Source organism: Takifugu rubripes, chromosome 20 (assembly GCF_901000725.2).
Source record: "Takifugu rubripes chromosome 20, fTakRub1.2, whole genome shotgun sequence".
Lineage (NCBI taxonomy): Eukaryota > Metazoa > Chordata > Actinopteri > Tetraodontiformes > Tetraodontidae > Takifugu > Takifugu rubripes.
The window spans coordinates 4,243,451-4,258,683 of NC_042304.1; the positions used below are offsets into that span (position 1 = coordinate 4,243,451).

At 49.1% G+C, this 15,233-nt stretch overlaps 1 protein-coding gene across 6 annotated transcripts; it reads right to left on the reverse strand.

Annotated features, from left to right (window-relative positions):
- Positions 1 to 584: 584 nt before the first annotated feature.
- reps2 (RALBP1 associated Eps domain containing 2) lies at positions 585 to 15,076 on the reverse strand. 6 transcript variants are annotated; one of them, XR_965364.2, is made up of 21 exons: positions 14,706 to 15,076; positions 11,900 to 12,023; positions 11,360 to 11,517; positions 10,874 to 10,982; positions 10,579 to 10,685; positions 10,354 to 10,495; positions 10,188 to 10,251; positions 9,494 to 9,662; positions 9,361 to 9,414; positions 9,081 to 9,159; positions 8,895 to 8,945; positions 8,633 to 8,681; positions 8,415 to 8,551; positions 8,218 to 8,279; positions 8,003 to 8,092; positions 4,211 to 4,297; positions 3,980 to 4,101; positions 3,424 to 3,717; positions 3,184 to 3,344; positions 3,015 to 3,120; positions 1,375 to 1,393 (listed from the first exon to the last, which is right to left on the reverse strand). XR_965364.2 is itself a non-coding variant. In XM_011614522.2 (19 exons), exons 1-19 carry the CDS (start codon positions 14,910 to 14,912, stop codon positions 1,325 to 1,327), a joined length of 1,986 nt encoding a protein of 661 aa, XP_011612824.2. In that variant the 5' UTR covers positions 14,913 to 15,073; the 3' UTR covers positions 1,191 to 1,324. The 6 variants fall into 6 exon arrangements, 4 of the variants coding, with proteins under 4 accessions (XP_029684288.1, XP_029684289.1, XP_011612824.2 ...); XR_003886300.1 differs by having other exon boundaries at positions 3,184 to 3,717; XM_011614522.2 differs by lacking the exons at positions 3,184 to 3,344; positions 3,424 to 3,717 and having other exon boundaries at positions 1,191 to 1,393; positions 14,706 to 15,073.
- Between the last annotated feature and the right edge of the window lie 157 nt (positions 15,077 to 15,233).

Genomic DNA, 15,233 nt, shown 5'->3' on the forward strand with positions numbered 1-15,233 from the left:
CTATTAAAAAGTAATTTACCAAAACAATTCCAGGCTCCTTTACTGCTAAAAAAAAGCAACTTAATCAAAGATCTTGCAGCACAATCGCTCCATTTCTACCTAAAACCCAGCGTGTCAGACCTGCTGACAAGTTTAAAAGCAGTTTTGCGGAGTGAGAAGTAGGTGTGAGGAGCCAAGTGTGTCACTGAGTATTTTTGGAGGGCAGTGGCCGAGGGTCTGGGAATCCGGCCATCGGTGGCGATCTGCTTGACCCGTGACTGTTATGTCTGTGTCAGAGAAAGCGCAGCTGCTATGTGAGCCGGAGGGATAGAAGCGCTCTCTGTTTGATCTCTTTCACTCTAATGGCAACGATAACGACCTCAGACATCTGCTCTTGTGTCCAAACTTGAATGTGGGCTTCTTAAACGCTAAACTGGTCCCATCGCAGGCTTTCACCTCCTCTTTTAGCTCCAGCCAGTCATGCTCAGACCTTCACCAATGTGATTTTGTGACGTATGTGTGCATCTACAACAAGGTCCGCCGCAACACTTCAACAGTAGCAAAGAACAATGGCATCCGTTGGTTCAGTAAAGTATTAACAAGTCTTAAAAATAGACAACTTTATTGATTTCATTAGCCCAGAGCTCAGTTGTGCATGATTTCATTTACAGTCCAAAGGCTTACATCATTCAAGCATGCTGTCACGGATGTTAACGACGTCATTTACCATCACAAACAGTCAGGATGCACGGAACATTGTTGTAACGGAAGCTGAAGTAGCACCAAATAGATATTTGCATAGATATAAACAAACACCTTTAAATCTTGCACTCTAATGCTTCGCTGTGTTTGCCAGGCATCTCTTCAGGTCATCGTCTGTTTTGTGAACGTAAAGGGACTCAAACTGATGACGTGCTGCTTGCACGAAGCGTGAAGCTAATTTTCAAGTAGAATGGCGACAGATCCAGTGTCAACATTCGTCGGTGTCAGCGCTACACGCCAATAATCCGAAAATGTAGCTACATCCCGATGAAAGGAGACTCTCCTTTTAAATAGTTTAAGTGCAAAAAGTAAATAAATTAATATTGAGCAACGTCGCACAGCGCCACCTAGAACACAGAGCGCTACTCGAGCCGTGGCAACACGCGTGGTCAAGGTCCACTATATGTGGACAGAAAAATAAGTTAGATCGTCACAGAGGCTATTTTATACTTGTTTAATGCCGAAAATGCCACAAAGTAATATGATAAGTCCTGACTGGCCTGTTATCGACACCCTTTTACAGTTACTGCGAGTACATGACATTGGGGCATGGTGGATGCTGGAGCCGGGGAGCAGACGTCTGTCAGGCTGGGGCCAGAGGCCGCAGGAGCTCCAGCTGGGACTCCAGAGTGACCCTCTCCTGGTGAACCACCTGGAACCGAAAACACACTCCCTTTAATCACAGCCACTCAGCAAGTGAGGAAATGGGAAATACACTGAAATCGAGGACTTCGATGACCAAAAAGGTCATTGTTAGTATGAAAAAGTGTAAATGATTACAAGTATTCTAACATAAGAGCACCATCTCCATGACAACCCAGAACTGGTTACAATGTTTGTGTCTGAAAAGTGAATATTCCAGTTATTCTAAGCAGCAGCGTGAACGAACATCTTCAATTGCAAACTGGCTTTGGACCGTCATGAGCAAACTACCGGCTGCAGACCAGGGTGACACGCTTGCTGGAGTGGGCCGTGTTGGCTGGGATTCAGGAAGCGTAACGGATATCTTCATGTGTCCACTGTGGAAGCTGCGAGCGGCTGATTCATAGTTTTACTGAGGTTTTTATGTTGTCAAGGTGTCACTGGATGGAGGCTGTGGGAGTTAAAAGAGTTCAAAATCTTTGATCATCTGCTCGTCCATGGGGGGGTTGAACACCGCCGAGCTGCAGGAAAGGTCAGAAGGTAAAAATCACCAGCATCTGCTTGTTGCATTATCTGCCTTGAGAAGACGACTTTGTGCACTGAGGGTGAAATAAATATAGTGAAATCCTCAAAATGACATTCAACAATGTATTTTAGGAGCCACGTTCCATCAGTGGAAGGAGAGAACTTATGGAAAGTATTAGAATCAGACGGCTGTCTGTAGATTTTCCCTGTAAATTCATCAGCAATTATTTCCGCCATATCAAATTAAAGGATTCGTGTTTCCAACGTGGACATTTTTTTTAGCAGGATAGTTCAAATTTAGCAGAAATTCTTGTTTCCCTTCAGCTTCTCCTCACACACCCTGTTGCTGTTGGATGTCCGAGCGGCCGAAGCTCTATTTTGGAGAAGACATTTGGGAATGCTGATGGCTGTTTGGGATTTCAACATGGCCTGAGTCTATATAAAGCCACGTATGCGTTTCTCTGCAAAATTCCACAGATGCTTTAAGAATCTAGCAGAGGCAGGAATGAATAATCCTGGATTATTTCTGAAAGGAAGGACATTCCTCTTCTAAACAAAAAATAGAAGCCTCACAATAAAACTGCCCAATTTTTGCATTTTAAGTCGCTGACAGAAAAACCACAACCGGGGTGTGTTTGTGTCTGTGTGTGTGTGTGTGTGCATGATAGGACGGGCTCAGGACTGGATCATTTACGGAGAGAATGGGAGGCATGCAACATGTGTTCCACACGTGAGCGCGTGTGCTGTGGACACATCCCCTGAGCCAACCATCGGTTCAGCTGCCAGTGATGGGTAATAGATCAGCCAGCCGAGCCTGAAGCTTCTCGCCGTAACCGTGGCCCTCGCTGGAAAAGAGGCAGCGCTAAACCCTGAGGCGCAGCACCAGGACCGTGGTCGCTCATGTCCGCGGTGAAAATCTGTATATTTCCTTTGTATATAGTAGATTCCAGCACCTTTTAAGTAACGGGGGGAGGTGCCTGTAAAACGGATTATTTTGCTGAAACCTACCACCAGAGGGCAACATCGCCTCTCTAATGTCGCCCGTGTTGACCTTACGTCTGCGGTTTCCAGTGAAGCGTGCGTCAGCAAACAGGATATGCTCTGACCTTCAGTTGTTGTTGGAGTTCGCTGTTGAGACGAGTCAACACGGCGTTGGTTTCCTTGTTTTTTCGGATGGCCATCTGGATTTCCCTCCTCTGCCTGGGCTGCAGCCTGGAAGAGTGTTTTTAGAGTCAGATTTTTGCATCTGTAAAGAGCCAAAATATCAAACCGTACCCGTGTTTGGCGCAGCTCTAGAGGGAGCTCACATCGACCCAACACGGAGCTCCCTCTCCAGAGCTGTCAGGTTTATTTAGGGCCAGACAGGGTGTTTGGAGATGGGATTAAAAGCCCTGCCAAACAATGGGATGCTGCCTTCAAGACCGGATGCTTGAATTCTAAGTTGGGGAGGGGGGAGGGGAGGTTAAATCCATCATCCAGCCATCGCTGGCAGGCACAACTCTTATTGATGGCTACCTTTTACTGCGGTGATGGCTGGAAGGAGGCGCCTCATCAACAGTGAAACAGGACCACACATGCTGGACTCATTATGACCGGACGGAGGACATCCAATAATGCTAATCACTCTACGGCGCTCATAACAGCAAAATATTTGAAATGCCACTCATTGAGAGGCAGCAGGGAAAGAACACAACAGTGATAGGCTGTCATCGTTTGAGCCCCGTTTCTGTTTCAGGTTCTTTGTTCTCCACTAACTGAATGTTGCAGCACGCAGAGTCAGGAGGTGCCAGCTCTGTCTTCTGTTCGGTTCTGGGCAGCGGACAGAGGGGACTTTTAGAGACGATTTTAAAAATTGAAAACAGCTGCACGCCGGAGCCACAAAATAACAGCAATGGAAACGATGAGAGGAAATCTAACCATTAGAAACATGGGCCATTACACCAAAACAATAAGCCACGAAAACACTGATTAGAGCAGCTTTGGCCAATGAAATCTGGAGCCAGAGCCACGTTTAGCGAATTATCCACCTTTATAAGCTGAGAAACTACATTAAAAACATGGCTCGACTAACTTTTGAGCAGCCTTGGTAGGAAATGAGGTGCCGGTCGGCGGAACCGTCTCCACGCTCGGATTTTCTGGGTGATATTTCCTTCGGACGGGCTTCTGTGGCGCCTGAGAAACTCCAACCTCATCCTGAAGGAGAGTTTCATTCATTAACCACATTAAATAATCATTACCTGACCCCCCCCCCCAGGAGGATTTAATGGCATTAAACTAGAATACACATTTTTGGACTCTGGACCTGTTTTGAAGCACTTGTCAGGTCTTCGGTACTTGGACCAAACCTGGACTTGGGGCCTGCTGTGTCAGGCTTCACGCTGCTCTCCTCCTGCAACACAGGAAACAGACACATGAGCAAAGAGGGGAAAATAACAGCAGGATCACCCCGACGGACACTTTTGAAGCCTGCGTACTCAGCAAATATGCTGCTCTTCGTGTGGTTGTGTTTTAAAATGAGAACTTTGGCTTAAATTTGAGTAAACAGACTCTCAGGCAGGCTGAAAAAATCTGTCTAATCACGTAAAGCAAAAGCAAGAAACACCAAAGCCACTGCTCATCGTGGGCAGAGGCAGGACAGGTTGTATGAGGAAGGAACGCTGAAGCGTTCAACTCCCGTTTCCAACATTACGTTCATCTAGGAACGATCTTGAACTTGAATCCGGTCAGCCTGGTGTGACCGCTGCCCTCTTCACCTCTGCTGGCCGCTAATCCTTGTGATGACAGATATCTCGCTGCCTCGCAGCTCTGCTGCCAGGATGAGGTTAAACACGGCACCCGAGCGGCTAAAGGGACAGGATGGAGTGTGACCTCCCCGTCCCCACTCTGGATAAATCAGTGCAAAAGGCGGCGATCTACTGCTCTCCCGGCACGGCTTCCTGCCCGCCCAGGGGCATCCATGATAGATTAACTTGCTTTTATTGCATCTTCCTGCTGTATTTCAGCCGTGGTTTCTCCTCCGGGGGGAACACATGAAGGATCCCCACCTGCTTTCACTCAGCAGAGAGGCTCACGTGCTCAAGTGTAACTGCAGGTTCTCCACAACAGGAGCCGGTCCCACGATGCGCCGCTGCGGACGCACCTCGGCTAGATGGGAAACTACCGCGCTTTTAAAAATTTCCCATGAAAGAGTGAAATTTGGATCTCGTGGGCCGGATCCGCTCATTTTCTTCGCGGCGTGGGATCAAATTCCGTGGCTTTCCTGATGCTTTAAACAGGCGACTGCCGCCGCTCAGAACTCTACCCTCAAGAAACCTAAAAATCCATTTGGCCCGAGCAACGCGGCTGGCGTTCAAACTCAAAGGGATCTGCTGCGCCGCTGGATGCGAACTAACAACCACAGCGAGGGAACATTAAAGAGGAGCAGAGAAGCGGCGGCCGGCGCCGCGGCGATAAAGCGCAGGGGGCTGCGGGGGCTGCATGGGTGGCCGCCTCAGAGACGAGGTCAGAGGGATGAAGAATTACTGCTGCCATCGTTACATGGACCTTTAGAGGACAGGCCCCGCACGCACGGGACAACTGATTTCACATGAAACCCAAGAGACCAGTATGATGGAGACGGTGGCCCCGCCCACTGTGGACAGACCGCCAGATTAGAAAAAAACAGATTAGGTAACAAACCCAACGCTATAACCTCTGGGCTCAATGGAGCAATTTATAGTTGGCTAAAGGGAAAGACAGTACTTACTGTTCCCCTCTAGATACATTTTATATTACTGAGAACAGAATTTTCCCATGAAAGAAGGCAGCAAACGTCTCTTCTGCTGCTGTGTTTTTGGCTTCTAGATCTATGAATCACAGGGCCGGCGCCCCACCCACCAACACTGTTTACACTAGTTTGACAGCTGTTATGCTACAGTCTGAGTAGAGAAATATTTATCATCTCCGACACGCGAAAATCCCAGATATAAAGCATATTTGTGCGCCAGTCAGTCTGAACACACACTACATTATATTATTGCTCAAGTGCTTTAACTTATACTGGAACAAATAACCTTTTCGGACAGAGATTGTCATGAAATGACGTCTTTGAAGGAAGAAATTTGGGGAGTGGCAGATTTAAAGTTGTGTTTAAGGACTTTCACACATTTGTGAGGTCATGACCATCGTCCCAGTCCTCCCAGTCATTTCCCTCAGATGTTAAGATGGGAAACAAGCGTCTGTGCCGCAAAGAATAAGAACTAAAGATTCAATTTGCTTCAGTGCTACATTTAGACCTGGTTTTGTCAAAATTGGATTAAATCTGCTCTATATTAAATAATACTGAATATAGAGCATTCAGTTTGGATTAAAGTTTTAGAACCAGGAGATTTGTTCATGTTTTAAAAAATCTGTTACTGAACAATTTCATGACTTTTGTGAGAAAGAGGTTTTTTTAATCATCATATTAGTTGTGGGAATAATTGGAACTCCAGCCTGACGTGATCTTCCCAATCCATCCGTATAATCTGCATAATTTGTTTAGACTTTTTCTCTTCTTAACCGCTTTATCCCTTTTGGGGTCATGGGGAGGACCCGGAGCCTCTCCCAGCTGCACGTGGGAGAAGGCAGGCCACACCCTTGAATGGGGTTTTGGGGGTTTAGCGCCATGCTCGAGGGTACCTCGGCAGTGAACTGAAACTGTCCTGACACCTGTTACCAGAACACTTCCCAAGTTTCTTCCAAAGAGCGGCTTGAACCGGGAACCCTCCGCTTTCAGCCAAGCGCTCCACAGCCCTAATTTATAGATGCTGTTAGCCTGTTAGCTACAGTAGTTGATCTCCTGATTGATGACATATTTATTAGTCTGTTTGCATGTGCATGACACTTTGTGTCTGCTTTTCTTAATGTGATGCCATAAATATAGTTTACAGATATCATATGGTTCCCAGATATCATCCAGGGGAGAATATAATGCTTTATTCAGAAAGCTCAGTGTTTCCGTGATTGGCAGGGGGTCTTGAAATAGTGAATTCAACAGGTTAAGCCAGGTGATGTGAGAATGTGTTTGGTTAAGGAGCCTGACATCACACATCAGTGTAATTTAAGCCAAGATGGATTAAATATTCACCATTATGTTGGGGAAGCTATCATTTCCAGCTGCCTCTCTGGGGCTTTGGGCCGGTGTGAGTTTCACCCTGTCTAAATAACTGAAGCGCAGACACGAAGCATGTAAACCTCTGGATGAATGAGTAACCAGACCCTCAAAGCAAATTGAGTTTTTTCCAGGTAACTTCTACTATAAATGAGGAGGACTGGGCCGTAGTGAGCCTGCACAGGCTCGGTTTAAGATAAACAATGGAGAGCAGCCCAGTAATGGAGGAAGGATTTGAAGGCTCGCATGGCCTCCAAGATAACAGAGGAAGGATCGAGTCAGTGCGTTTGGGTAAAATTAGGAGCTGCAGTGCCCTTTGACCTTCTAATTACATGTAATCTGAACGTCCCATAAAGTCGGAGACCCCATCTGACCAGAGGAATAGTACGGAAGCCACAGAAAATGCAGCATTACAGCTGCAGTGGTCCTGCTATACCTGAGATAACGCAGATATGATGATTATCTGAGAGATGACATTAGCTGTCCTGTCCCAGCATCAGCATCTGACATGTTGTCTATGTCACTTTCTTACAATAAAATCACCTAATAGAAGGGAAGGACTTTTCTGATTTTTCATGAGGGAGAATTTACTAAATAATAACAATAGACCATTTATGGTCTCGAAGCCATAAAAACGAGTGAATCTCACTGCAAATTTATTCTTTAACTCAAGATATTTTGTTCCTAAACTGCAGTTGTACGTGTTGTGTTGGAGCAAAAGAAGAGAAGTGGACAGACGCTGAGGATCAGGCTCCCATCAGCGTTTTTGCAGAAGAAGACGTCAAAAAATGTGAGTCTATGGGAGAAAAGCCAACCAGCCGCAGTCTTCGGATGATGCTTTTAACCCATCCATTGTTTTCCGTCTCTCCCGCCCTTCTGAAAACATAAATCACGTCGCTCTTCGCTACAGCCGGAAACCCAAACCAGGACGGATCCGAGCGGAACATTTCATTTCACGCTCACCTCCTCCCTGAAGTGGCTGAAGTCTGCAAAGTTTGGCTGCTGCACCTTCTTCAGGGGCGTCTTCTCCGAGACGTTGACAAAGGGAGAAACCTGATGATGGGGAGGACGAAACGCGCCGCTCAGTCTGAGCTCTCCCTCAGGGCTCATTCATGAGACGCTCGTGCAGTTCAGAGGAGCTGCTGTTGGTTTGATCTAAGGGCGAGACGTGCGCGTACCTGTGAGGCGGATGGTCTCGGAGGAAGGGCGGGAGGAGGGGGCAGCCAGCCGCTTTTCACCCCTGAAACCCAAACAACATACCACTGAGCTATAAACCAGCGGGGTTCTAATTCTGGGTTCTCGCACATGTGTTATTTGTAATTTTGGGCCATTTCAAACTCCCTTTTTTTTTTTTGGAAAAGCCGTAAATCTTTACCCGGAGCTCCCTGCTGGAAGAGCTTGTTGAGGTCCAGCGAGGAGGCGCGAGAGTGAGACTTCTGAGGCCGGGGCGGAGGGGTGGGGGGCTCTTCCGCTTTCTTCATGGCATCTTCAAATGATGTGCTGGAGTAAGACCTGGAGGTGAATGCAGGAAGAACCGTGAAGCTACAGAGCCGCGCCGCATTCGAGAGTTTCTGGAGCGTCTGCTGCCGTCACCTCGGCCTGGTTTTCATCCTCATCTGCAGGTCCAGGTCGTGAGGCGGGTCTGGGGGGGAAAGGAGGGGGGGGGTATAGGTCAGAGTTGCTTGGTTGACTGGATTTAGATGAGTTAGTTAAGTCGTAGTTTCTGAACTTCGCCAAAGCTGCAACAGACATGAAGTACCGGGAGCAGCATGTGTTACATAAAGTGGAACTACGGTGACCTCAGCGATGGATTTTCTCGTGCACATATATTTCCTTTCATTAAAACGAGCCCCACCTGGCCTCAGAGGTTTCTCCTCTGATGTTACCATCCTTTTCATCGCAACATCTGTGACACAGAAACACAATTCAGCGGGTCAGTTAAAAAAAAAAAAGCCAGCATGTTAAAAACACGCATAAATCGCCGTGTGCCACATGCACACGCTGCTCTGATGCAAAAGATGCTCCACCTTGAAACATTTACCTTGCCTGCACTTTTCTTCCTTTTTTAGCTCTTGTTTAACTGCTTTTGGGTTTGACTGGAGCCTCTCTATCGCCCGATCCTGAGGAAATATAAACAGCACAGATAGGTGATCGGTCTATCGTATAGATGACAGCACATTTATCAGAAAAATGAAGTGAAATCTTTTAAAAGACGTGCAGATAAAGCAGCAGATGAGGTTAACTTGGTGCGCTGCTGCCCCCTACAGGCAGCAGCGAGGACTTTTTGTCACAGTTGCTGCAGAAGATGAGAGGAGACGTACCCTCTGACTTGGCCTCGGTTCAGCATCCTCAAATACGATAAGAGGCTTAGGACTCTGCACAAAGAGAACACTTTCGGGCTTAGTCCTGAAGTCAAAGCAAAACACAAGGACGCTCCGGTGAAGTCTCTCTCACCTCAGGGGTCTCTGGCAGGTCCTCCTCCTGCTGGACGAACCCCGGCCGCAGGGACGGGGGAAGGCCTTCTGGAAGCGGGTAGCCGTTCTTGCGTGCCACGATCAAGTGAAAGGCTGTACAGAACTCAGAGAAGGTGAGCGCTCCGTCTCTGTCCACGTCACTCAACTCCCTGGCGATGGAGATGGAAGAACAAGGTTACATTACTGCTCATCCTGGCAGCCCCTTATCTGGGAGCTGCAACCAACTATTCTCTCCCCGTTTATGGAAACAATGTCATTATCTTGGTGGAAACTCACAGCAGATTTAAGACATTATGTTCTTTGCTTTCTCTTTAGTATTTTAGTCTTTAGCAATTCACTACAAAACTGTTACTAAATGTTATTATATTACAGATTCCCACATACAGAGCTCACAGGGAGACGTGATGGAGAGATGGATTATCAAGATGATTGGTGTGTGTGTGTGTGTGTGTGTGTGTGTGTGTGTGTGTGTGTGTGTGTGTGTGTGTGTGTGTGTGTGTGCTAACCAAATGACAAAAAAATATTTTTGTCTAAGGATGAGATGGCAGCAAAATTCTGCACTTAAAATAGAAGCCTGTGTGTGTTTGTGTGTGTGTGTGTGTGTGTGTGTGTGTGTGTGTGTGTGCAGGCTTGCCGCTCAACAAAGAAGGGCCTCGGTGCCTGACAGCACCTACCAAATGTGGGAAAGCTCTGGGATGGGCAGCTTGGACTTGGTGAAGAAGTTCTTTGCGATGGATCCTGGAAAACAAGCATCAGTGCTGGAAAACGTTAAAACGTACGTTACGTTGTTGCACGCGACCCCCGTCGGGAGAGATCAGCGCAGCCGTGGTCGACCCTTACCCAGGATGAGAGCGCCCAGGTCAGGCTGCAGACTCTTGAACTGGTTTGTGTAATACTCCAGCTGTTCCTCAGTGATCCTCCAGGGGTCGCTGTCGGAACCGTCCGCTTCGGCCTGCTGGTCCAGCTTCTCTGATGAGCAAGTCTGGAACGGAAGACGTGATGCAAACTGTGACGCACAGCGGAGCAAATATTTCAGTCATCGTGTGGGGAAAAAACAAAACCTACGCGAGCCATGGGGGCGTGCTCCACTGCAGGCGGGACCCCGTAGCGCGCCGATGAGGCGCGTGGCTCCAGCTGAACGATCCCACGGGAGGCGCGTTTGCTTTCATACGCTGGCGGACGGAAGAAGTCAGAATTAGTTTTCTGTCGAGCACAGTTGCAGATCTGAAAGACCTGCGGACCAGATTAATCTCAGAACCTCCTTCTAAACCATCACAGATCCCATTAAAAAAAAAAAAACAGAGCGGTGCAGATAAGAACGGGCTTCGTTTCCACGGCAAAATGCTGGAAATCAATTTACCGCTCTGTGCGTCGGCCCCATTCCTCTGCTGGCTGTATGGGAAACCGCGGTGGGTCGGAGGCGAGTGAGGCGGCGAAGCGCGAGGTGACTTCGGTGACGAGTGAGGTTCCTAAAGGGAGAGAGATTCGTTACGCGGATCACGTTGTTCTTGCAGAAAGAACCACAATTAGCTTTAATGCTATCACTTCCCTTCATGGACATAATAATCCTAACAGTCGTTCCTGGAACCAGCCATAATCTGGGCCTGCACTGCCCCCTTCCCCAAACACAGACCACATTCCAGAGCAAAAGATCAGGTTTATCTGAGGTGTATTTAGTCTCAGTCCGTGTTCAGTCTCGCTACATGTTGACGGTGCGTTCAAGGACACGTCCTCTAATCTCTCCCCGACTCCTGATAAGGCAGAAGAGCTCAGGCTCTGAATCTCCTCAGTATTTAACATCCAACCCAAAGCCAGCAAACGCGGAGCAGCTGGAAGGTGTCCTTGCCTTTTTCGTGCTGACCTCCACCTGTCGGATGGCGCTCCTGTCTGCTGGACACCGGGAGACGGAGCTGGTACCACACAGAACCCCCTGAGCATCTGGGCCTGTGGAGTGTCGCACCTCTGAGTCGTTCTTCAGGCCGACGAATCTGGGCAGAGGTAGATCTGAAAACGGAGACACGCTTTTATTGTATTTACGTGTTCACCTCAGTTTTTATTCCGTTTCCTCGGAAGCTAAATTAGTAGAATGTCCCTTTAAAACATCCGGGATTAGACTGGGGATTAATCAGGATGAGCATCTTTATATAATTCCATTCTCCTGAAGCGAGTCACAGTGGGATTAATCTAAAACTATGAGCATATTACTTCTCCTAATCCCGCGCTGCCGCGTGCTCGCCCCTTTTCCTCAGGTTGGGAATGATTTTACACTCCGTCCCCCTCGGCCCTTTCCACGCGACTCGCCTCTCATCCAGATTAGACCAAATCCCGCCACGTTCCCGTAATCTCCTGATCCCCTTTTGCTCACATAAGACGGCGGTCCACTTACTAGCCGTGACGCTGTCCAGGTGGACGGGGAGGCCGGACTGGGCGGCCGCCAGCAGCTTCAGCGCCACGTAGAACTGCGACGGGCCGAAGTATCCCAGATGCTTCGCTCCGCACACTTCGGTCACCTGGAAGAGGAGAACAACGAGGGGAGACAAGTTGTGAAGATCCTGCCAAACTGATGCTATAAACGTCTCTTATAAACATGTTATAACATGTCTACCATGCAAACGTGCCACTTCTACCACAATAATTGGCAAAATGTAGCATTTTAAAGTGCAAACTCCACTTATTAATAGTCGATATGCATGGATGGACCTAAACGTCGGTTAGTCTGCAGCAAGTTGATGTCTTCTAATGATAAATAACTCCATGCGTGGGGCTCCCACTTCTGTCTTGAGAGTCAATATCACATGTTGCTTCAATACTCCCCGACTACGCACAGAACATCAGGGGCGGCTGCCTAAACGTTTACATTTTATCAGACGGAGTCCACGAATTACAGGTTGTTCAGGCCGACTGAGCCTGCCAGAAACAGTAAGTCAGGGATCAGCAGCACTCTTTTGATTAGAGCTACAATGGGCCCCATGGGGGAGCAAAGAAGATTAGGATTATGGAGGACAATCAGGGAAACATTCCTCAAAATATAACTGGGGGAACAATGTGAAACAGGGCCCACGTGGCTTCCAACTCTGGAAGCAGCTGCTGCCCATAACGGTAATTAGCGCCGCGCGGGACTGTGCACGCTCGCACACGTCTGCATTTTGGCGCTGGAAACGGCTGCGGGGGCATTTTGCTGGAACTGCTTTTGGCAGATGGGAGGAACTGGAAGTGGAATGCATTTTACGGCCATTTTGGTGAGCGAGCCTTCCTGGATGGGGGAGTTGGGGAGGTGTGGGGAGGGTTGGGGGGGGATGCTGTGTGTGTTAAACACACACTCTTGAAAACGTGTAAAGTGACACTAGACAGCAAGTGGCAGCAAAGTGGCAGCAAAGCTCCCCAGTTGCTATTTTAGCTGGTTTTTGCCACAAATGGACGTTGGACATACATCAGGTATGTCCAACGTCCATTTGTCCAATCAGCTCGGTTATTGTTAATTATTTGATTTCATTAAAAAGCCGACCGACTACGAACCTAATATGCAAGTCTGGGAGGACCTGCAAGCTTCTATGAGCGACCAGATCATTTCATATCAAGCGCCTCCCATCCGATACGGAGCACTTTGTTTTGGCCCAGCGAGGACGGGAACCCATCAGTCCATATTTCACTGTCCCGCTCTGTCTCAGAACTGCCATCGTCATTGCGTGACACAACCAGTCGTCCCAGTAACGCCAGCAGGGAGTCCTGCCGAGTGATCCGGGCCACACCCGAGCCAACCAGACAGGTTCAACACGTTATTACGGTCCGAGCACACAGGAGACGCCAGCGTGACCCACCTCGGTAATAAATATGAGCGAACGCAGACCTGCATTTACAAGCAAACACACGCCTGTTTGCATCTCGGCAACAATGTGTTGAAGGGAAAACTGGAATAATGTGTGAATGTGACTGGAATAAACAAGGGAGTCCAACTGCTAGGGACGACCAGAACCAAAGCAAACGCAGGCCTGAGCAGCAGGCGGCTCCTGGACGGCGTCCTTTTCCGGATTTTTGTAGGTGATTTGCAAAACAAAACAAAAAAAAGTGAGCAGATGAGCTGATTTCCTGCAGGGTCATCTATGTGAGTCACGGGCTCAGCAGGAAGACGGGCCGGGCCTTGACTGCTTATCTGCCGTAAACACAGACCGCACCAGAAAATCCCTCCTCAGCCAATTTGCTTAATCTCGCCGTGTTATGCCTCCACACAGCGTGAGGGAAAGGGCGTTGGTGACGAAACCCTCCTCCATGACCACGGAGGAAACCTGACGTTGGTGCTCCTCTGAGCCCGTTTGACACGGTGACCCCGGACGCCAGGCCTCAGTCCGGGAGCGATCCTGCAGGCATCCTGCAGCAGAGCCAAGCGCCTCAGAAAGCTGGGTGTCAATCAGCCCCGCGCCATGGCGGCCGTCCAGGCCCGGACAGGAAGGAAGCGGGGGCTCAGTGCCGAGCTTCCTGACAACCACGCAGAGGGACAATGGGCTGCGATAGCCCGGGAGCAGGCCCCGCGGGACCGTGACCCCCGCCGCGCTCTTCTCAGCTGGAAAAATGGGCTCATGTCCCTGCAGCAAGTCAGCAAAATCATAGAGGCAATTAAACAGTTTACAACTCAGCATTTACAGCAAACGTGGATGTTGCAGCCCTTAAAGGCACAGGCGTGCGTGCACGTGGCTGCAGGGTTTATGGATGTTCAGATTTATTTTATTTTTACTGGATTCACGCCCATTTTCGGTCCATTTTATGGCTTCTGACTTTGTGTCACTTCTACCCCCCAAAATGACCCGATCTTGGTCCTGCTGCTGTGCAGTCTTAATCTGAAATCAACAAACATGTTGACGGGACGGTATCAAGTTATAAAGCTATTCTCAGACTCATTAGTGAACTCATTTCCAGCCCAACTGGAATTCAATTCAATCATTGAACGGGTGTAATTAGTAGGGAAGCAGCTGCTTTAAATAGAGGAGATTATCCAGACGTAAATCTCGGGTCTGGGTTGAACCACACACACACACACACACACACACACACACACACACACACGGCAGATATGGATCCTCAACCCGGTCCAGAATCCCAATGCGCAGCATAATGCGGGTGGTTCCGGTCCGCGGGTCCGGGTGTCGGGCGGCCGAACGCCTCCATCCACACAGGCGCAGATGTGCAGCCGGACTCACCTTGTGCAGCGACTCTGGAGGCAGCTGAGACGCCTTGAAGAGCTCCGCCACTTTGCCGGACGACAGCTTCCCCGAGGCGTCCGCCTGGCACAGGCTGTGCAGACCAGAGTAATACCTCTGCTCGTGTTCATTCAGGGGTATGAAACCCGCCACGCCGGGTTCCTGCTCCATACCCGCTGGGGAGGAAGGAGGGTGCTCCTGGTGCATGCAGGGCCCGCCGGGAGAAGCGCTACGAGCACACGGCTCGGTGCATGGTGCGCGGCGCTTCCAGTCGGATGTGGAGAGCAGCAGCTGCCTGTCAAAGCTGGCGTGAGTGCTCGGCTCGGCACGGGATCCTCCACTCCCACCGCCGGCTCCTGGAGCTGCTGGGGGCGCTGCTGATCTCCGCCACACGGGGGCGCTAGAGCACAGGAAGACGCGCCATTGTGAGAGGAATAAAGGATTTCTTTGTCCTTCTTTTATGGGCTGTACAGAGAGGACATTGTAGTCTGATCGGTCTTACAAGAATGAGGAAATAACTGCAATACC